The sequence below is a fragment of the Diadema antillarum genome, unplaced genomic scaffold, assembly GCF_040938485.1.
Source record: "Diadema antillarum isolate AM-2024a unplaced genomic scaffold, OU_Dant_1.0 scf00000028, whole genome shotgun sequence".
NCBI classification, from domain to species: Eukaryota; Metazoa; Echinodermata; class Echinoidea; order Diadematoida; family Diadematidae; genus Diadema; species Diadema antillarum.
The window spans coordinates 6568656-6587187 of NW_027270917.1; the positions used below are offsets into that span (position 1 = coordinate 6568656).

Genomic DNA, 18532 nt, shown 5'->3' on the forward strand with positions numbered 1-18532 from the left:
CATCATTTATGAATCCATCTGAAACGTACTTTGTAATTGAAGACAGTGGTGCAGCGGTGTATTGCTGGAAGCCATGTGTTTGTGTTTGCTCTGCATATGTTTTTAATGACTTTTCTATGTATTGAGGGGGCTCTAATGACGCGTAGGTGTGAACCTCAATGTACATAGCCTTGTTTTGGACGCTCCTCATCCTCATCCTTAAAGAGAAACAATTTGACTGTGTATGAACTGTCCTGACAAAATATGTATTCTTCATTTAGTTGTCTCTTTTTCTCTCTCTCTCTCTTCCCTGATCAGCTGTGCTTTTGACCTCCATATCAAATTTTATTTGTGTGGTTTTTTTCTTTGCTGCAGATGGCTGAGGAGGGAGTTCTCTGCAATGGGGAAAAACAGAATGGACACGTAGGTGGCCTTATAACTTTCCATGGCATAGATACAAGAGTTAACAAAGATCTTACATCTGTTCATTATGTGATATGATATTTGATGTATTTCATCGCCAGTATAAGTTAGCAAAGATTTGACATCTGTTGAACTGAAGTATGATATTTGACATGTCTTATCGCCTTTCTGAAAGCACTTTTCTAGCATAATGAAAGAGCACTCGACTAACCGCTTTCAGAAAGCAGGGGGAATTATTACTACCCTTAACGTATGTCATTATCAAGTTGATGGAAAGTTGATGGAAAGTGTAATTTTCATGAAAAATGAACTGTTGTGGAATTCTCTTTATATTGTCTTTATACTGTTGTCCACACATGACGTCATAACCTCTAGTAGTCTCCTGATCCAGTGGTTCCAACACCGAAACTTTAAAAATTCATAAATTTTGCATCGATTGTCAAATTTTCCGCAAACTTTCACTGATGTGTTTTACTAGTGTTGCTGCTTTCTCTCAATCCACATTGCTCTTTGGATTTTGGTTTCCTTTAAAGAGAACAGAGTCCTACACATATACTTTTTCTTCTCCTCCTTCTAGGGTCTCTCTTAGGGACATGAAGTCATTCCTTCCCAGGCTCAACCTGAAGATGAACACAAAAGAACTCCGAGAAGTTTTCACCGTGAGTAAAGAGAATATATTCCATTGTCGAGTTTTGAGCCAGTTCTGTTCTTGAAAATGGGGTGGCCGGATTTACATACCTAACTCGCCTTCAACACCTTCTTGCCATTGCGCCCGATTTGGGGCATCTTCCTTCTTCAAGCAAACTTTGCTGAGCTCTTCCTCCACCTGTTTCTTCCACGCATTCTTTGGTTCTCACTTTCAAGGCTGATTTACTTTTATAAGGGATGGTATAATATCGGTAGAGATGAGGATTGGGCTTTTAACTTTTTGAGAGATACCAAGAAACCACTTATGAAATAGTACAAAGCATACCATTCTAAGAGGAATTCAAATTTCATTTGAGGAAAATTGGTTTTGGAATGGCTGAGACATGCAAAAACAAAGCAAAGCAAAGCGATTTTAATAACAGGTGGGTCCCAGCTTTTATTATGATTGCTCTGTTTTGGATATCTCAGCCATTTCAAGACCAATTTTCATCAAATAAATGTTTATTTCCTCTTGGAATTGCGTGTTCTTTCAGATTTCATTAAAGGTTTCTCATTATCTCACCAAAAATGTTAGAAACATGAAGCTAGGTCTCAACCAAAACTATACGATCCCTTTAAACTCTAGCACCCCAGCTCTTTCCTCAGAACATGATCATCATCAGTAAAGAGATTAAAAAATGATATATAAAAGTAAAGAAATGAAAGATGGCTGACAGAGAGCCTGCAGGTGTTCTATAGTCATGGCCTCCTTTTTGTGCCAGTAAACCCTAGTGTCTACCAAAGCACAAATTGGGATGACAACGAGTATGGTGAATACAAATGGCAAGGAGTTCATTATCAGCTTGAACTTCCTCAGCATAATGGCCCAAGTTCATGAAGATGGTTTAGATTTAGACCATGGTTTATGCAAATTTCTTCTGCGTAGTTACAGTTGACAGATTGCATATGCCAACAGACGTCCAGTATCAAACGCGTGTCGATACGTGCATGTGAAAGCTACGACAATTTTCTGCTTATTTTAGACTATGGTTTAAATTTAAACCACCTTTTTTAATTCAGGCCATTAATTACGTCAATTCCGATTGACAGCTTGCGTACACCAACAGACGTCCAGTAACAAACGCGTGTCGATACATGCATGTGAAAGCTACAATTTCATGCTTATTTTAGACCATGGTTTAAATTTAAACCACCTTTGTGAATTTGGGCCATTATGTTTGTATTGTATGAAAGAGTTTGCTGAGCCAGAACTGAAAGTGGTCGTATTTTTAAAGGCGTCCTTTTTCACATCCGATATAAAACTTGTGCACTTCATGATGTTCAGTTTGGTAATAACCATCTATATGAATGGACTCTACATTTTATCTCATCATTAGCGATCCACAAAAAGCTATGCCTGTCCAATTAAGCAAAATGAGTTGGCTCTAAATGGAATAAATGGTCAAGATTTAAATGGCAAATGAAAGATCGAATTTAAAAAAAAGCATAATAAAGGTAAATGATTTATGTTCAGTCATCCACCCCCATTAAAAAAGAAAAGAAAAAAAGCTTTCTGCAATTTATGGCTTCATGGACTTGCATTGATTTCACCTTATCTCCAATGACAATGAACAAGTAAATCCTAGATGATGCCAGACAAAACATATTATTTGAGCATGAAAGTGAAACCACACTCCATATGCAAGCTTAGTTTAGTACAGTAGGTTTAAACAAACCAATGGGAATACTTCACTGAAATCACACTTGCATGTAAAAGGCAAGTTTCATGGCTGTCGACAGGACAGTGATAATGTTCATGATCACATGCATGCAAAAGAATGTCGTAATTGATTTCAGTGCCTCAAAAGTCCCCCATTTATCTGCACAGAAAAAAAGCTTACATACTTGATTTCCTTCTGAACAATGAAATCAGAAAGAATATTTTGTGTCCTTCATATCGAATTATTGTTGAATTTTGATCGTGCAGAAGCGGAAATTTTGGCACAGTTCATTCTTCACGCTCAGCCAGATAGAAACTTAAGACGAATATTGTGCAATTTTAATTTTTGCGGACGGTAACGATAAATTAGTGAGCTCTTCCAACAGCTAATAGCTACCACAGCATTAAAACTCCTCGGCAGCAAATGCTATGATCATAAAAGATAGCTAAGTCCACAATGAATGCAACAGTACTAGCAAGTGTGATGAAATTTACAAGTTACAAAAAAGTATAAAACATTAAGCATAAAATTTGTGAGTTTTTATTTTTATGCACATTGGATGTGTGCTTGTAGAAAATGTGCCATTGTTAAACTCCATAACTTTGTTTCCAACAAAAGTTAAACTTACTGTAGTGTGGATTTTTTTCCTTTGAAGGGCGATTTCCCCCTTTAAGGAAAGGTACTTTCCCTGAAAGCAATTTGCCCCAAAAGTGAGATTGAATTCGAGCAAATGGTCAGAACATCCCCATTTGAATAGTGATGGAGCAACTTACAATGTACGTGGTGTCCAGTAGGTGTCCATCTTTATTTGGTTGCCATGGTCTGTTGTCATGGTGATGTATCACCTTACAAAGGAATCTTTGCCACATAAGAAAGAGAGCTCAGTGAATTTGACCATGATGTCATTTAGCACTGCCATTAAATTTTACTGATTGTCAGAAAAGGAATGTAAGAAACAAGAGTCCTACAAGATATATTTCGTGGGGAAAAGATGCAGATTTCATGACATTAAACGTAATTTAATGGCATTAAAAAACTCAAAATGGTTGTATCTATAGTTTTCCCAGAACAAAAAAGAAGGTATATTTTAATGGTAATGAAAGGGATTTAATCAGTGATCTCTTTCATTATCAACAAAATATGCCTATTTTTTAGGAACATTTTTTTATTTTTTTATTCAACGATTGTTTGTTCCGCTTGATAGAAATAATTCATTGATGTTTTATCGATGAGAAAGACTTTCTAGTAGGGATAACTGCCAGGTAACCCAGACCCATGTAATATCAATGAAGTGAAAGCGTGCTTTGAAAAGATCGTGATGTGGGTATTGTATTGATGTGTTGAGCTGCGGTATTTTTGCTTGTGGTTCCCTGGACAGGAGGCGGACCAATGGGGGCGCCAAGAAATACCGTTCGATGCACTCCTGTTGCTCTACAACAACCTAGTGTTCCAGCAAGAGGTATGCTCACTGTCTTAAAGGACAAGTTCACCTTCATAAACATAAGGATTGAGAGAATGCAACAATATTAGTAGAACACATCAGTGAAAGTTTGAGGAAAATTGGACAATCGATGCAAAAGTTATGAATTTTTGAAGTTTTTGTGTTGGAACCGCTGGATGAGGAGACTACTACAGCTTGTGAGTCATATGCGTACAACAGTATAAAGAAAATGTAAAAGAAAATTCAACATATTTTCACTTTTTTCGCATAATAAAAGAGCACTTGACTTGCCTCTTTCTAAAGGCAGGGGGAATAATATTACCCATAACATTTGTCGGTAACAAGTCAGGGGAATGTGTACTTTTTTCAAAAGATGGAATTTTGTGAAATTCTCTTTATATTTTCCTTATATTGTTGTACGCATGTGACATCTAAGTTATTCATACACTGCAGTAGTCTTCTCATCCAGCGGGTACTGCACAAAAACTTCAAAAATTCATAACTTTTGAACGGATTGTCTGATTTTCCTCAAACTTTCAATGATGTGTTCTACTAATATTGTTACATTCTCTCAATCCTTATCTTTATGAAGGTGAACTTGTCCTTTAAGTCTGTTTCCTCATGTTCACATTACAGGTCCTGTTTACCTTGGGAACAGTGATTAAAAAAAAAAAAATTCAAGATATGACATTTAATACATATGTGTAGGTGTGTTGTACGACAAAACATCCTATCCTATTCAATTTTTGCAATTAGCCTAAAATGTAAGGCGATATCCGTATTTTTCTCAGTAAACCGTAACTGTAGATGGTTTAGTCTGGAAACATTTTTATTATTACTATTGTTCACATTTTGTGTATTTAACAACACTTAACATCGATAATACGGATTCAAATTTTTGTAGTGGTTGTTTCTATCCCTAGCTCACATTTTAGAACTATTTTAAAGCACTAATGATGGGTTTTTGTTTCATCTGCAAATGGGAAATTATGCCTTTAATCTTTGCTGGACTTTGTTTGCCGATGTGGCCTGCGAGCTGCTTGGAGTGTTGTTTTGTGTTTGTTTGCTTTTCATGGATTGGCACAAATGTCTAGAAATCAATTGTCAGTGAATAGAGATAATAACCTATGGTAATCTTTATTTGTGTTGTGTGACCATGGCCTTCCTGTTGGACTGAGACACATTGCTACTCCTGAGTGGGTTTTCTAGCTCTTTTTTTTTAATGCTGAATTGGCGCAAATATCAAATTATCAATGAATAGAGATTACCTAATAGTAAAATTTTTTCATGTTGTGTTACCATGATCTTCCTGTGGACTGAAGCACATTGCTACACCTGATGAGTGGGCTTGTTAGCTTTGCAAGTACCATAGCTCAAGTTTGGATGGATTGATGAGTGCTGATAAAAAAACTTGGCAAAAGTATATCCCCCCCCCCTCCCCCCCAAAAAAATAATAATGATAATGGAACAGACATCTTTTTGTTTATCTTCTGTCATTGACTATTGTCGAGAATATATATATATCTTTTTTAATGTTGAAATATGCCATGGAATTGTGAAAAAGAGATTGCTTTTTGTTCTGATCAATAAAATCCAGAAATTTAAAAAAAAAATGCTTGGCAAGTTGATTAGGCTAAGTGCCTTAGCACATTAAAGGTTAAAGACTGCTGTAGCGACATGGAGTTCATGCAATGAAAAGCTGACAAGTTTATTTTTCCATTATGACCGTACACGTGGCTAGAAAGACAGCTTTTCTTTTTGTCTTGTTTTTTGATGGCAAGAGATGTGTGCCGACAAGGTTTTTATTCCATCGTTAATCTAAGCATTGCCATAACAACCAAGAAGGGACCTAGTCTAGCTGAAGGGTGCTTTTCCAAGTACATTCCTCCATTTTGACTTATAACTGTTGCTATAGCAACTTCATGTTCCATTTGGGTATTCAAGAGCTGATGAGTCTAATCTTCCTTTGTGACCCCTGAGACAATTCATAACAATATGATATCTTGGCACGGTGTGATTCCCCGTCTGCTCCTCCATTATTACAACTTTACACATCGATGCGGTTATGATGCTGATAAATATTACCGCTATGGTGCACACTCTCGCCAACTAGCCAAACGATAAGGATCTGTGTGCTGCAATCATGATATTTGTCGCCAACTCAACCAATATTTGCAGGAAAACTGTCATTTTGTATGTTCACTAACTTGTTGATTTTTTTTTTTTTCTTCATGGGGGGGGGGGAGGGAAGTGGCTATTTTAGTTAGGCTGTCTGATGCTTAAAGGGGTGGTATAGTTTTGGTTGAGATGGGTGTTAAGTTCTTAACTTTTACGAGATAATTGGAAACCACTTATATGAAATATTAAAGGGCATACAATTCTAAGAGGAATTAAAAGTTCATTTGTCCCACCTTTTGTCAGGACCACATTGCTTTACTATGTTTTTGGATATCTCAGCCATTTCAGAACCCATTTTCATTAAATAAGTTTTTAATTCCTCTTAGAATCGCATGCTCTTTGATATTTTGTATACATGATTTCTAATTATCTCACAAAAGGGTAAAAGCTGAATCCCCCATCTCAACCAAAATTGTACCATTGAGTTTGCAAAACTGTCATAACACACTTCACTTTTGAATTGTATTCATCCTCAGGTGGCAGACAGACTAAAAGAATACTACAATGACATGTAAGTATGAAATGTGATGTAGCTTCTTGACTTAAGATGGCACAGCATGGCCTTTTATGTGAAAACAAAACAATACAAAACATAAAACAAATGTGATTTCATAGGCTTTTGGTAGTTACTGTCTGTAACACATTTGAACATGGAAAAGCTTGCATTCAATGTGGGATGATTCATGTGGTAAAAGTGCGCTAAGACTGGAGTTGTTCATACAATATGACGTCGTAATGTGATACAAGTTTTGTGAAACTTCAAAGGCTTATTCAACTCCAAAATTGTTTGTGTTAGTGAGTCTTTTTCTGATATTGCCAACCATGCATATGCATGATTATGTCTGTCTTCAAATTTTATGTCGATATATTGTGAATGTAAGGATATTCAAAAATATAGATAATTAGATATATATAGAGAGAAAAATAAATGAATATATTCAGTGCATAGATATATGGAGAGGTAGATAGAGAGATGGAGATTAGTATGAGATATATGAGAGTGGAGAAAGAAGGAGAAGAGAAAAGAATGAAAGAGGAAAGAATGAAAGAGGAAAAAATGAAAGAGGAAATACTTATGAAAGAGAAAGAGGTTAAGATAACCACTTATCAATGACCTCTTCCAATCTCTTTGACAGGAATCGGGTAACGCTGAACGACTTCATCAGGTTCCTCGCTCAGGAGCAGAAGGTACGAGAATTTACTCTCCATGGTTCACTTGAGTGTCCATTCGAACACTTTTTTGGGGCATACAAAGCTGGTATTGATTGCATTGTTAATCAAAAGCAACCCTCTTCAGCTAGCAGTAGTTAGAAATAGATGAAGAATTTTTCAGAAACTTACAAAAAGAGCAGACTTCTGTTTTTATCTTACTTTTTGTGGTATCAACATGCAAGGTTTTGCTAAAGTTTCTGGAAGATGGTATGGATATAGCAGCATGTAAAAACATAAACGAGTGCATTTTTCAAGTGCTGCATATGTGTGCTCTACAAGCTAAATTGTTGAATGGACTTTCTGGAAGTTTTGCATAGATGGACTACGGGGAGTAGAAGACATGTACAGGTTTTGGTAGTGTTACCATCATTGCCTCATCTTTTACAGGGTCATATGTAAGTCACTCTGACTGGATAAACATTTGCAAAATTGTGCAAAATGAGCGCAATGTCTTGGTTGTTACTCAGTGCAAGTTTTTTATCCATGGTGTGGATGAGCATTTTTGATGATGCTGCTTGCTGTGCTTCAACCTTATGGGGTCAAAGGTCAATATTGAACATATTATGATTACAATAAATTGTAATTATTGAAATTGTCATAATATTTGTCAGCATTATCATCATATCATCTTTGTTTTCATCATTATCACGATCATCCTAGTCAATATTGTCAATATCTTCATCATCATCATCACCATTCTCATCACGATCATCGGCGATACCATAACTTTTGTTTTCCCGTGTCACTGCCATCCTCCCAGGACCCCATGGCAAACAACCCCAAGGAGGTGAAGGAGTACATCCGGAGGTACTTTGTGGACTCCGGTAGGCCCTCTCCAGAGTCGGATGCCGAACTCTCATACACCGTGCCAGAGGTCAGTGAACTCCCTTGGGGAGGGGGGGGGGGGGGGGGGGGCTGAGACCTTACTTACTCTAGTTCTGGAAGACTTGATGCACAGAAAAATATATATACATATATCTTTTTGTTTGTTTGTTTGTTTTCATGGTTCACCTTCTTTGCATGTCAGGAGGGGAATCTGGCCTGAAGCCATACTATATTTTGATCCCAGAAAAGAGAGTATTTTAACCCCAAGGAAAATTTGGGGAAATACCCCAAGAACTTTTCGGTATGAGACACATATGGAGTTGTCGCCAACTTGTACAAAACTTTTGATTTTCATATTCTACTGATTTCTGTATGTTTCAATGCATATTACTCCTCTATTTCTTTCTCTGGTGTGTACAAATACTCTCACAGATTCATTTACATGTACATATGTCAAAGTGACTAGATGAGGGTTTTCATGTCCTGTAATAGGTGCTACATTGTAGTTAGGGCCTCTATGAGATACAAGTTAGGCGTTGTGATGAGTAATTTGACAGACGTACACATGTGTAATCAGAGGGCATGACAGTATAATTGAGGAACCACCTTAATCATACATGCATTGTTTGATGGGAAATGTGACATTTTTCCAGCACTTCTGAACACGTCCACACAAAGTAAGCTCTTTGCAATTCTATCAGCATACTCAAAAGCGAAATTCTCACCGTGGTTAATACAATGAAAGTGAAACAGAAGACAAATATTTCCTTCTGCCACGATACCTGTGTCTGTGCTTATGGTTGTTGTGTATGAGGTCTTTGAATATTTTTTGCTCTGCAGTGGTCATATTTCAATTGGTTCACTGGTTGAGATAACCTCATAGAATTCTTGGAGTAAGGGAATTTACCCACACTGCCAAAATAGCTATTGAGAGCAAAATTCTAGAAACATTTTAGTCTCGTTTCAGAACTGTACAAGGTAAATAGAACATTCTCTGTGATTTCTTCTAGTTCTCGTAATGAAAGTATATAACCAATAGAGGAAGTTGTTTGCTTTCATTTTTATAGGTCAACATATTGTGTTTTAGATGATTGCTGTTAATAGTTGTGATGAAGAAAACCTCCCAACTAGCTCATAAATGTGGAATCGATTGGTTTCGTTTTTTTTTCCCTCTCAGTTCGTAGATTATTTGTACTCCAAGGACAACGAAATCTGGAATCGTTTCTATGACAACGTGACAGATGACATGGACAGGCCGCTGTGTGATTACTGGGTAGCATCATCGCACAACACGTAAGAATTGAATCCATAGGGAAGTGTGACTATATTGAGGGCAAACAGAGCTCACTCAAACGTCAACACTGCCGTCAAATGTCGTAAATAGCAGTCTTCTGAACAATGCAATATAAAATTTGTCAGCAGGCTATTTTGTGCAAGGTCAGTGTGTGAATACAGAGCCACAGTTTCCATGAATTATTTTTCTTAGTTGTATTTATGGAAAACACACAAGAGATCATAATTCTTAGATTGGAAAAACAAATTGCAGAAGTTAAAACTAAAATTGGAGTAGTTCTCTGTAGCTATATACTAATCGTGTTCATTTCTATTAATTTGTTGTCCAGTATGTTGAATAGGAGACAGACTGAATTTGTTATGTCCAAAGCTAAGGGCATTTTCTGCATTCACAGCATTTTATGCATTCTCAGTATTTGTGCTGGAAGTTGCGCAGATTACCTTCATGAGTAGCGGCCAGATTACAAGATTTTGTTGCCCATATTCAGAGATGCGAACTGTTATTTTTTATTTGCAGTATTTTATACTTTTTTTTGAGGGTGTGTGGATATTTGTTGTAGTTGGTTTTTTTTTGCTAAAAATAGCGCACATTCATGGAAAGTACTGTTTTTCCTAAATTGTATAAATACACACATCTATTGCAGTAAGGCAAAAGTTTTGTTTCCCACCAAAAGTACAACTTTTTTAGCCCTGAGGAATACTGCAGTGCTGTTGACAAGGTTGGCATCCCTGCCTTTTGCACTCACCAGAAATTGGGGATTAACCCTTGGTGTGCCACATGTGCAGACTGGCAAAGAAAACTCCTTAGCATTGTACACACTGTCCAAAGTCACTGGTACAAAAAGGGTTAAAGGGATGGTACAGTATTGGTGGAGATAAGAATTTGACTTTTAACTTTTTGCGAGATACCAAGAAAACACTTATGATATAGTACAGAACATACCATTTTAAGAGGAATACAAAGTTTATTTGAAGAAAATCAGGTTTGGAATGACTGAAACATCCAAAAAGAAGGTAAAACAAAGCGATCGTAATAAAGTGTGGGTCCCACACTTTATTAGAATTGTCTTTTTTGGATATCTCAGCCATTTCAAAACCAATTTTCATCAAATAAACGTTGAATTCCTCATAGAATTACGTGCTCTTTCATATTTCATAAGAGGTTTCTCATTATCTCACCAAAAAATGTTAGAAACCTGAAATTAGGTCTCAACCAAAACTATACGATCCCTTTAACTGTGAGACATCATGATTCACTGGACCAGTCTTCCCCTCACAAGGTTCTGAAAGCATCCTAGACTGAATACAAGGCCAACCATGTTCATGTGAGCTGTGGATCGATCCAACAAATTGATTTCAAAACCTGTGTTGCCAAGTTATTATTTTTTTTCAACGCTTTGGTGTGTGTATCAAACTCCCAAACTCTGGAATGATCTACCATTAGAAGTCCGGAAATCCCCAACAGTAGCAGTCTTTAAATCACGACTAAAAACACATCTTTTTATCTAACTGTTCGTTATTATCGAGCACATCAGAAGCTTTTGCAGCGCAGAAGAATATATGTCTATAGGTTTTGCGCTTTATAAATTGATATATTATTATTATTATCAGGTATCTGACAGGGGATCAGGTGTCCAGTGAATCTTCAGTGGAGGCATACGCCAGGTGTCTACGAATGGGATGCAGATGTCTAGAGTGTGAGTAACCGTGGCAACAACTGTGGCTGTGCGATGACCTGGCAGTGGCCAGGAAGGCAATGTTTGACCAATGACTGAAGTACATTTCATTTCAAGAACCTAGTATTCATTTTACTTTTCTCTACCATGTTGGACAAATGGTGAAAATATATAAAAGGCATCTTTAAACACAGTTAGGTTTGCTGTCACTTTCCCTCTGATTACACAAACAAATCATGGTGTAAGATGAGAATGGCATATTTATTGCCGATAAAAATACTACCAAGGTCTCGGGTTCTTGGGTTCCTCTGGTGGCAATTTTTTTTCCCCAATAGATTAAACAGTAGAAAATGTTCCCTAGTGTTGATTGTTATTTAATGACTATGGAGGAGCCATCATTAGCTCTGTGAAAAATGACACAAGACTCTTAACTGCCTTATCCTCTGGAGGGACTTAAAGCCGCTGGACCTGCGGTAGCTTGCTCATCAGCATTTTTAAGCATTTCCCTTTAGTAGCCACGTAGAGAAAATCCAAATAATAATAGTAATAGTAATAAAAAATAACAATGATAATAGACTCTTATAGAGCACTTATTCTACCTTAAAAGATACTCATGGCACAGTGGAAACAGCATGTTATTTACAAGAGAGTTTCATAGAAGATTTAACATCAGACCAGTAAGCAAGCGAACAATATAGGTATTTGTATACATGCATGTATAAACAATTGACAATTTAAATGAAAAAGGTAGGTTTTTAGGTTCTTTTTGAAAGCATCAATAGGAGGTGCTTGTCTTCCATAGAGATATTGAAATACACACGCAATTGTGATGATCAATGTCTCTTCTTCATTTACATGTATGTACAATGAATCCCTGTGTGTGAGAATGCTGAACTTGATGTTTGTTTGTATACTTGTCTGTTTTGCAGTGGATTGTTGGGATGGTCCAGACAGCCTGCCCATCATCTATCATGGCCACACCCTAACAACCAAGATCAAGTTTTACGATGTCCTAAAGACCATCAAGGAACATGCCTGGGTCACCACAGAGTGAGTCAACTGTGACATCAGGGCCCCGTTTGATCAAAAGATATTATCGATTATAAATTCCTTTCCACACAGGCTGCCATAGACTTACTGTAGAAATCAACTGTATATCAATTATAACTCTTCATAAAACAGGGCCCTGTTCTACGTAATATTGTGTTATTCTAAGTGATATATTCAAATTCTGTACTCTTGGAATCTGCTGATGTACATTTTTTTGATATAAAGAGTTTGAGTGCGAAATGGATAAGCACCATTCTAAAACATCCTGATTTCAAAGTAAGTCCGTCATTAAATGCAGCAAAATAAAACCTTGAAATTATGATTAAAGACATCCTGTATTTTCTCGTTATTTTTTGTTTTCAGCTTTAATCGTAGATATCTCGAAATAAACTAGGATGAGATGTTCTGTAACAAACTCTTCGGGTTGTTTCTTCAATGACGCAAGTTGTTCTGCACCCTGGTCTATTATTTGTTTATCATGAGAGTTGTGGATTCTACAGTTCTAGCTGATATGTGCTATTTGATGACACCACTTATTAATTGTGCCTTTTCAAGTTAGAGGAAATATTGCTTTCTCATGCATGAATGAGAGATGGAATATATGTTTGTTCTGCGCTGCAAGATGGTTTTATTCTGTTTTTTCCCCTCCTTTTTTTTTTTCCACAGCTTTCCCATCATCTTATCAATTGAGAATCACTGTAATCTATCGCAGCAGAGGAACATGGCCTACTTGTTTCAGCAGGTTTTTAAAGGCAAGTAAAAGCTCACATCTTGGAGGTCCTTTCCATGTGACAGACATGCATTAACCAGACCATTGCATACAATACAAGTAGCAATGCCCTCCTGATACTAATTATAGGGGCTTTCTCTGAGCAAGCCTGTATAGAGTTACTTTGTGTTCCGTACCGCCTACGTTGAGCTTGCGCTTCTCTACGCTGTGCGTACGCTGGCCTACATACCAATATGCAGAGCAGTACAAAAGGGTACATGAGATGGACACATAAAATTACATATCGTCGCTGGGGCGACAAGACCTCGTATCTACAAAATGTCAAATGTTCAGGAGAGCCAAAAAACATGGCGGCCAGAGCACTGTGGCGAATGGGATAGCCTTTCCTTTAACATGCTGTGGTGACTTCATTTTTGGAGGAAGAAAGTTTGGATTTGGACAGGACATCACTCAACCCATTATTTGACCATTAATCCGAAAAAGTCATTTTCACCAAAATTGCAGATACAAGGTCTTGTCACCCCAGCGATGATATGTTTATATATTTTTTTTTTGGTATACTTTCTGAACAGAGCGCAGGATGCAGAAAATTTGCAATTCATACTCAAGTCTCAAGTCAACACTACATGTACCTTTGCAACAGTACACAACACTACGCTTTCACGCACCAATGCCTACGCAAAAGTATGCTTCCTTACGCCAGTCAGTCAAAAAATCCTTTGAGGCTGGATCCAAAGATTTACCCATGCATTTTGTCTTCTCATTCTTGTGAACCTTTTTTCATGAGTGCGCAGTCTATTCTATTTCGGTGCACAACACAACTCTATGCGGGCCCGGTGTGAAAGTTCCTTGTTATCTCCTCCTATTACACCCACGGTGCCCCCCCCCCCCCCCCCCAAAAAAAAAAAAAAAAAAAAAAAAAAAAAAAGCCTGATGAGAAAATATGTAAAACACACCAACAAGAGCACTTAAAAAACATAAGAGTCCTCGAGCGTGTGAAAAATTATACAGTGTACTAAATTTGTAATTGATGAAATTTGACAGTACCAGTAAATGTGCAAAATTACCATCGTAATACAAGAAAAGCCTGTCTTTTGTCAGCGACTTCAGGAGTCAGTGTTCCCCAAGAAGTGAATTGATGGCCATCCTGCTACCGCTGGCCAAACAATGAGTCTTTCACATCCAGACAGTCTCTGTTAATATCTCTTACACAGTTCTTGTTAGCACTCGTGTGTATTAACTCTTTCTGTGCCATATTCGCGCGTTCGACTCAGTCAACGGCGTGCCAACTTCACATATTCTGCTCAAACCCACAAACCCGCCCAAACCGACCGATAAATCACCAAATGCCGCAGTACAATGGAAGCTTTTCTCACGCTTCCGTTCGTCTCACATAGAGCTTGCATTTTATGTGGTGATTGACTATCAAGCGGTGTTCCCTAATAGATTTGCGTGCGAATTCTAAGTTTCTGGCACTGTTGCGTGTGCAAAAGTCATGCCTTTATAGTAATGTAGCAACTGGTCATTTCAAAGAAAAACAATCATCGATTTGCCATACAATTTTCATCAAAGCAAAGCTTGGCATTTTCTCTACAACTTTGCCCACTACATGTCCAGCTTTAAACAGAAATCTATGGAAGTAAAATAGATTTGAAAAATGGAAGGTTTTTTCAAAGCATGACTGCATTGGTGTCTTAGAATGATGTGGCACACAGGGCGTTTCCACCATGCTGCATAAAGAGTTAAAGATTCAGAGTAGTGGGAAACATCTTGGAGCTTCTGTGTCCCTCTGTGGCCAAGTTGATGGAATGATGGAAGAAAGACAAACTCTGATATGCTGTTTCCTCTGCAAATAAAATCAATCAAAGAAGGTGCACAAATACTGGGACTAGAGTAAAAGGCAATCAACACTTATCCGTTATCCCAAACAAGGCTCTGTATCAGAGAGAGGCACGATTTCAAAAGTGTTGCAGATACTTTACAATAATCCATTAAAAAAAAAAAATTACACACCAAACCCCCCCCCAAAAAAAAAAAATATATAAAAAACCACACACACACACACACACACACACACACAATCGGGGCCTAGGAACCCTGTTTTCCCAGTGAGAGGTCAAATTTACTGCAAGAATAGTGTTGATAACTGTCCACAGATCTGCGTTTATCGAGCAAGCGCATGGTCATTCACCGCTCTGCACAGAGCGGGGCTCTGATTCCTCAAACACCCATGACATGTGATACCACACTTCTTGTCTTGCCTGCACCTCCCTATGCCCTGCGTCTGATTAAATTCTCATAATTTCTCCTTGTAGACGATCTCCTGACTCAGCCCATCAACCGAGACGCCAACACTCTGCCAACCATCAACGAGCTCAAGCGGAAGATCATACTGAAGCACAAGAAGCTCCCCGACAACGGCAACGAAACCTTCACCGTGCCGGCGGAAGACAGTAATCGCCCGCTTCCTTTGTCTTTTTTTCTGTCATCCAATCAGTAGAGCCGTAGGAGTCAAGAAATGACCGAATAACAAAATAATGCTAGACATTCTTACATAAATCCCTCACCCTTAAAAACTCAGTTAAGGCATGATGCATTGAGTAAAGAGAGAAAAAAAAAAGAATCTTGGGAACCGCTGCTAAGCATTTCCATGGGTATGACCCTTAATGTTTGGGCACTGTAGTCTTAGGAAGCAACTGGCTGTTTGCTATGCTGTGTTTGCTATGCTGTGTTTGCTATGCTGTGTTGTCTCTCAGGCACCAAAGAACAAGCCTATGATTGATGCAGTCTTCTTCTAAAATTACAATTACAGCATCAACTGGTTGGTTTGTTTGGTTTTGATATAGTGTTGTATAAAATGACTGTCATTTTGTGTGAAAAAAATTTTGTGTGAAAAAAAAAATGCTTTGCAGTAGTAGGATCAACAGACTGGGGACTAAAAAAGGAGGTCTGTCCCATTTTTTGAAGCGTTATTAATTGTATTTCTGGTAGACATCTGACAACAACCAGCAACAGTAAAGAGCTCACCATAAACACAGTTTTACGTGTCAAATTACATGCTTGCATCAATACCTGAAACAGTGAATAAGACCTTTGGTGCACTTTACCTGATTATAATCTACTCACAGAACTTGACACAAGCAACCGTACAGTAGAAGCTCTTTTAGCCTCTGAACACACTGCATGCATGATGCGCTTTTATAACTTTTTCTCATTTCATACCTAAATGAAAGCAAATATGCAGGAAATGCATCATACAATTGTCACCAGCTTTCATGTGCTCAGTAACATTTTCATTGATTTTCATAGATGATTACGTAATGTAACAATTTGTTGTGTGAATTTTTTATCATTTGGTGCAGTCTCTGACCTTGACTTGAGAAACTCTGTCAGGAATGGAATTCTTCTCCTGGAAGATCCTCAAGATGTGAGTAAATTGGTCTCTGGTTTCCATGATAACTGCAGGGAACTCATCCGGTATGACTATTGTATGTACCTTGTCTTTGTCAAATCATCTCATGAACCCTTTCATCTGAGTAGCTTGTTGTTCATTTCAAACTAAACCAGCTAATACGACCACCATGACAGTTAAAGGGACTGTACAGTACTGGTTGAGGTGGGGATTCATGTTTTTGAACATTCTTAAGTGAGATAATGAGAAACCTCTTACGAAATATGAAAGAGCATGTAATTTTAAGAAGTATTCAACGTTTATTTGATGAAAATTGGTTTTCAAATGGCTGAGATATCCAAAAAAGTATAATAATAAAAGGCGACATGCCACAACTTTATTAGGATTTCTTTGTTTCACCTTGTTTTTAAATATCTCAGCCATTTCAAAACCGATTTTCATCAGATAAACTTTTGATACCTCTAGAATTGCATACTCTTTGACATCTCATAGAGTGGTTTCTAAATATCTAGCAAAACATTAAAAGCTAAATCCTCACCTCGACCAGAACTGTACACACCCTTTAAAAACCATTCAGATCAAGTGTGAATTTTATTTTGATTTCAGATATTAAAAACAGCAAATAAATCAAAAGGGGCAAATTTTGTCTGTAGGCATTAGCCTTCTTTCATCATTTGTTCGTTTATTTTTAACTTCACAGCAAGAATGGGCACCCCACTTCTTTGTCTTGACGGACACGAAGCTGTACTACACCGAGGAGACAAACACTCAGACCAATCAGGATGATGATGATGACACCAGTCAGCTCGATATGGTAAGGGACCAGTAGTGAGATGGTGGATGGTAGGCATGGTAACAGCAAACATGAAATTGCTTGGGATGATGGTGAGGATGATGGTGATGGTTTTGATGATGGTGATGATGGTGAGGATGTTGATGATGATGATGGTGATGGTGTTGATGATGATGATGGTAATTGTTGGTGAGAATGGTGTGTGGTGATGGTGATGATGGTGGTGATGGCAGACCTCCCAACCATTCTGAATTTGGAGGAAAGAATCTGAATTTTGACCATTCCCAGCTCTTGTTTCAGGAGGAGTTTCTTGTTTTTCTTGATAATATTACTGCACACTCCTATGGGAACTCCTCTTCCTTTCCTACATATGTACTTTGGTGCCAAATCATCCCTATTTTTCAGTCAGAAAGGTTGGGAGGTCTGTGATGGTGATGGTGATTGATGGTGATGATGATGATGATGATGGTGATGATGATGGTGATGATGATGGTGATGATGATGGTGATGATAATGATGATGGTGATGATAATGATGATGATGATGATGATGTGGTGATGATGGTGATGATGATGGTGATGATAATGATGTAATGGTGAGGATGATAGTAATCTTGGTGATGCTGGTGCTGGTGGTGACGATGACAATGATATGACAGTAATGATGATATTGATGGTTGGCAACGATGAAAAAATCTGAGACTGGTCATGAGATGACTCATGTTAATATTGAGGTCCTGAATTGTCAGCATTTTGAAAATTTCATGTTTTTACATGTATAAAGTGATTGTTGTGATGAGGCTAGATTAGAATAAATACAATGTATGTCCATTACTGACTGTAGGCAAGAGATTTCCCTGGCCATTATAAAGCATGATTTGGCTAGTTTGTTTCTGAAAATGAGCCAGTTGTCAGTGATTCAACATAGAGTTGTTGGTTATCAGTTTCCTGATTACTCCAAGAGTTATCAGCTGAAATAAAACTTGAACGATTACAAATTCAGTAGGGTAGAAGAACAATTCAGTGATACTTGATACGTACTTGCGTACAACATGGATTTGAAACCTTAATCTTTGGGCCATTTCGCCTATGAGGAAGACTTACTTGGAAAATCAAATCAAATTTGAATTGAATTGAATTGGATGGAATTGATTGATTGGAATTGGACTTACT

The 18532-nt window shown here is 37.7% G+C and overlaps 1 protein-coding gene across 1 annotated transcript in view; it reads left to right on the plus strand.

Annotated features, from left to right (window-relative positions):
- The window catches only part of LOC139737312 (1-phosphatidylinositol 4,5-bisphosphate phosphodiesterase gamma-1-like), a 102083-nt gene that overhangs the window by 51876 nt on the left and 31675 nt on the right, over positions 1–18532 (plus strand). Inside the window, exons 5-17 of the mRNA XM_071647988.1 lie at positions 355–402; positions 980–1061; positions 4129–4209; positions 6846–6880; positions 7506–7557; positions 8342–8455; positions 9584–9699; positions 11311–11396; positions 12305–12425; positions 13092–13177; positions 15471–15608; positions 16518–16582; positions 17268–17381. Coding sequence (XP_071504089.1) covers positions 355–402; positions 980–1061; positions 4129–4209; positions 6846–6880; positions 7506–7557; positions 8342–8455; positions 9584–9699; positions 11311–11396; positions 12305–12425; positions 13092–13177; positions 15471–15608; positions 16518–16582; positions 17268–17381 — 1138 coding nt within the window. The remainder of the gene's footprint in view (positions 1–354; positions 403–979; positions 1062–4128; positions 4210–6845; positions 6881–7505; positions 7558–8341; positions 8456–9583; positions 9700–11310; positions 11397–12304; positions 12426–13091; positions 13178–15470; positions 15609–16517; positions 16583–17267; positions 17382–18532) is intronic.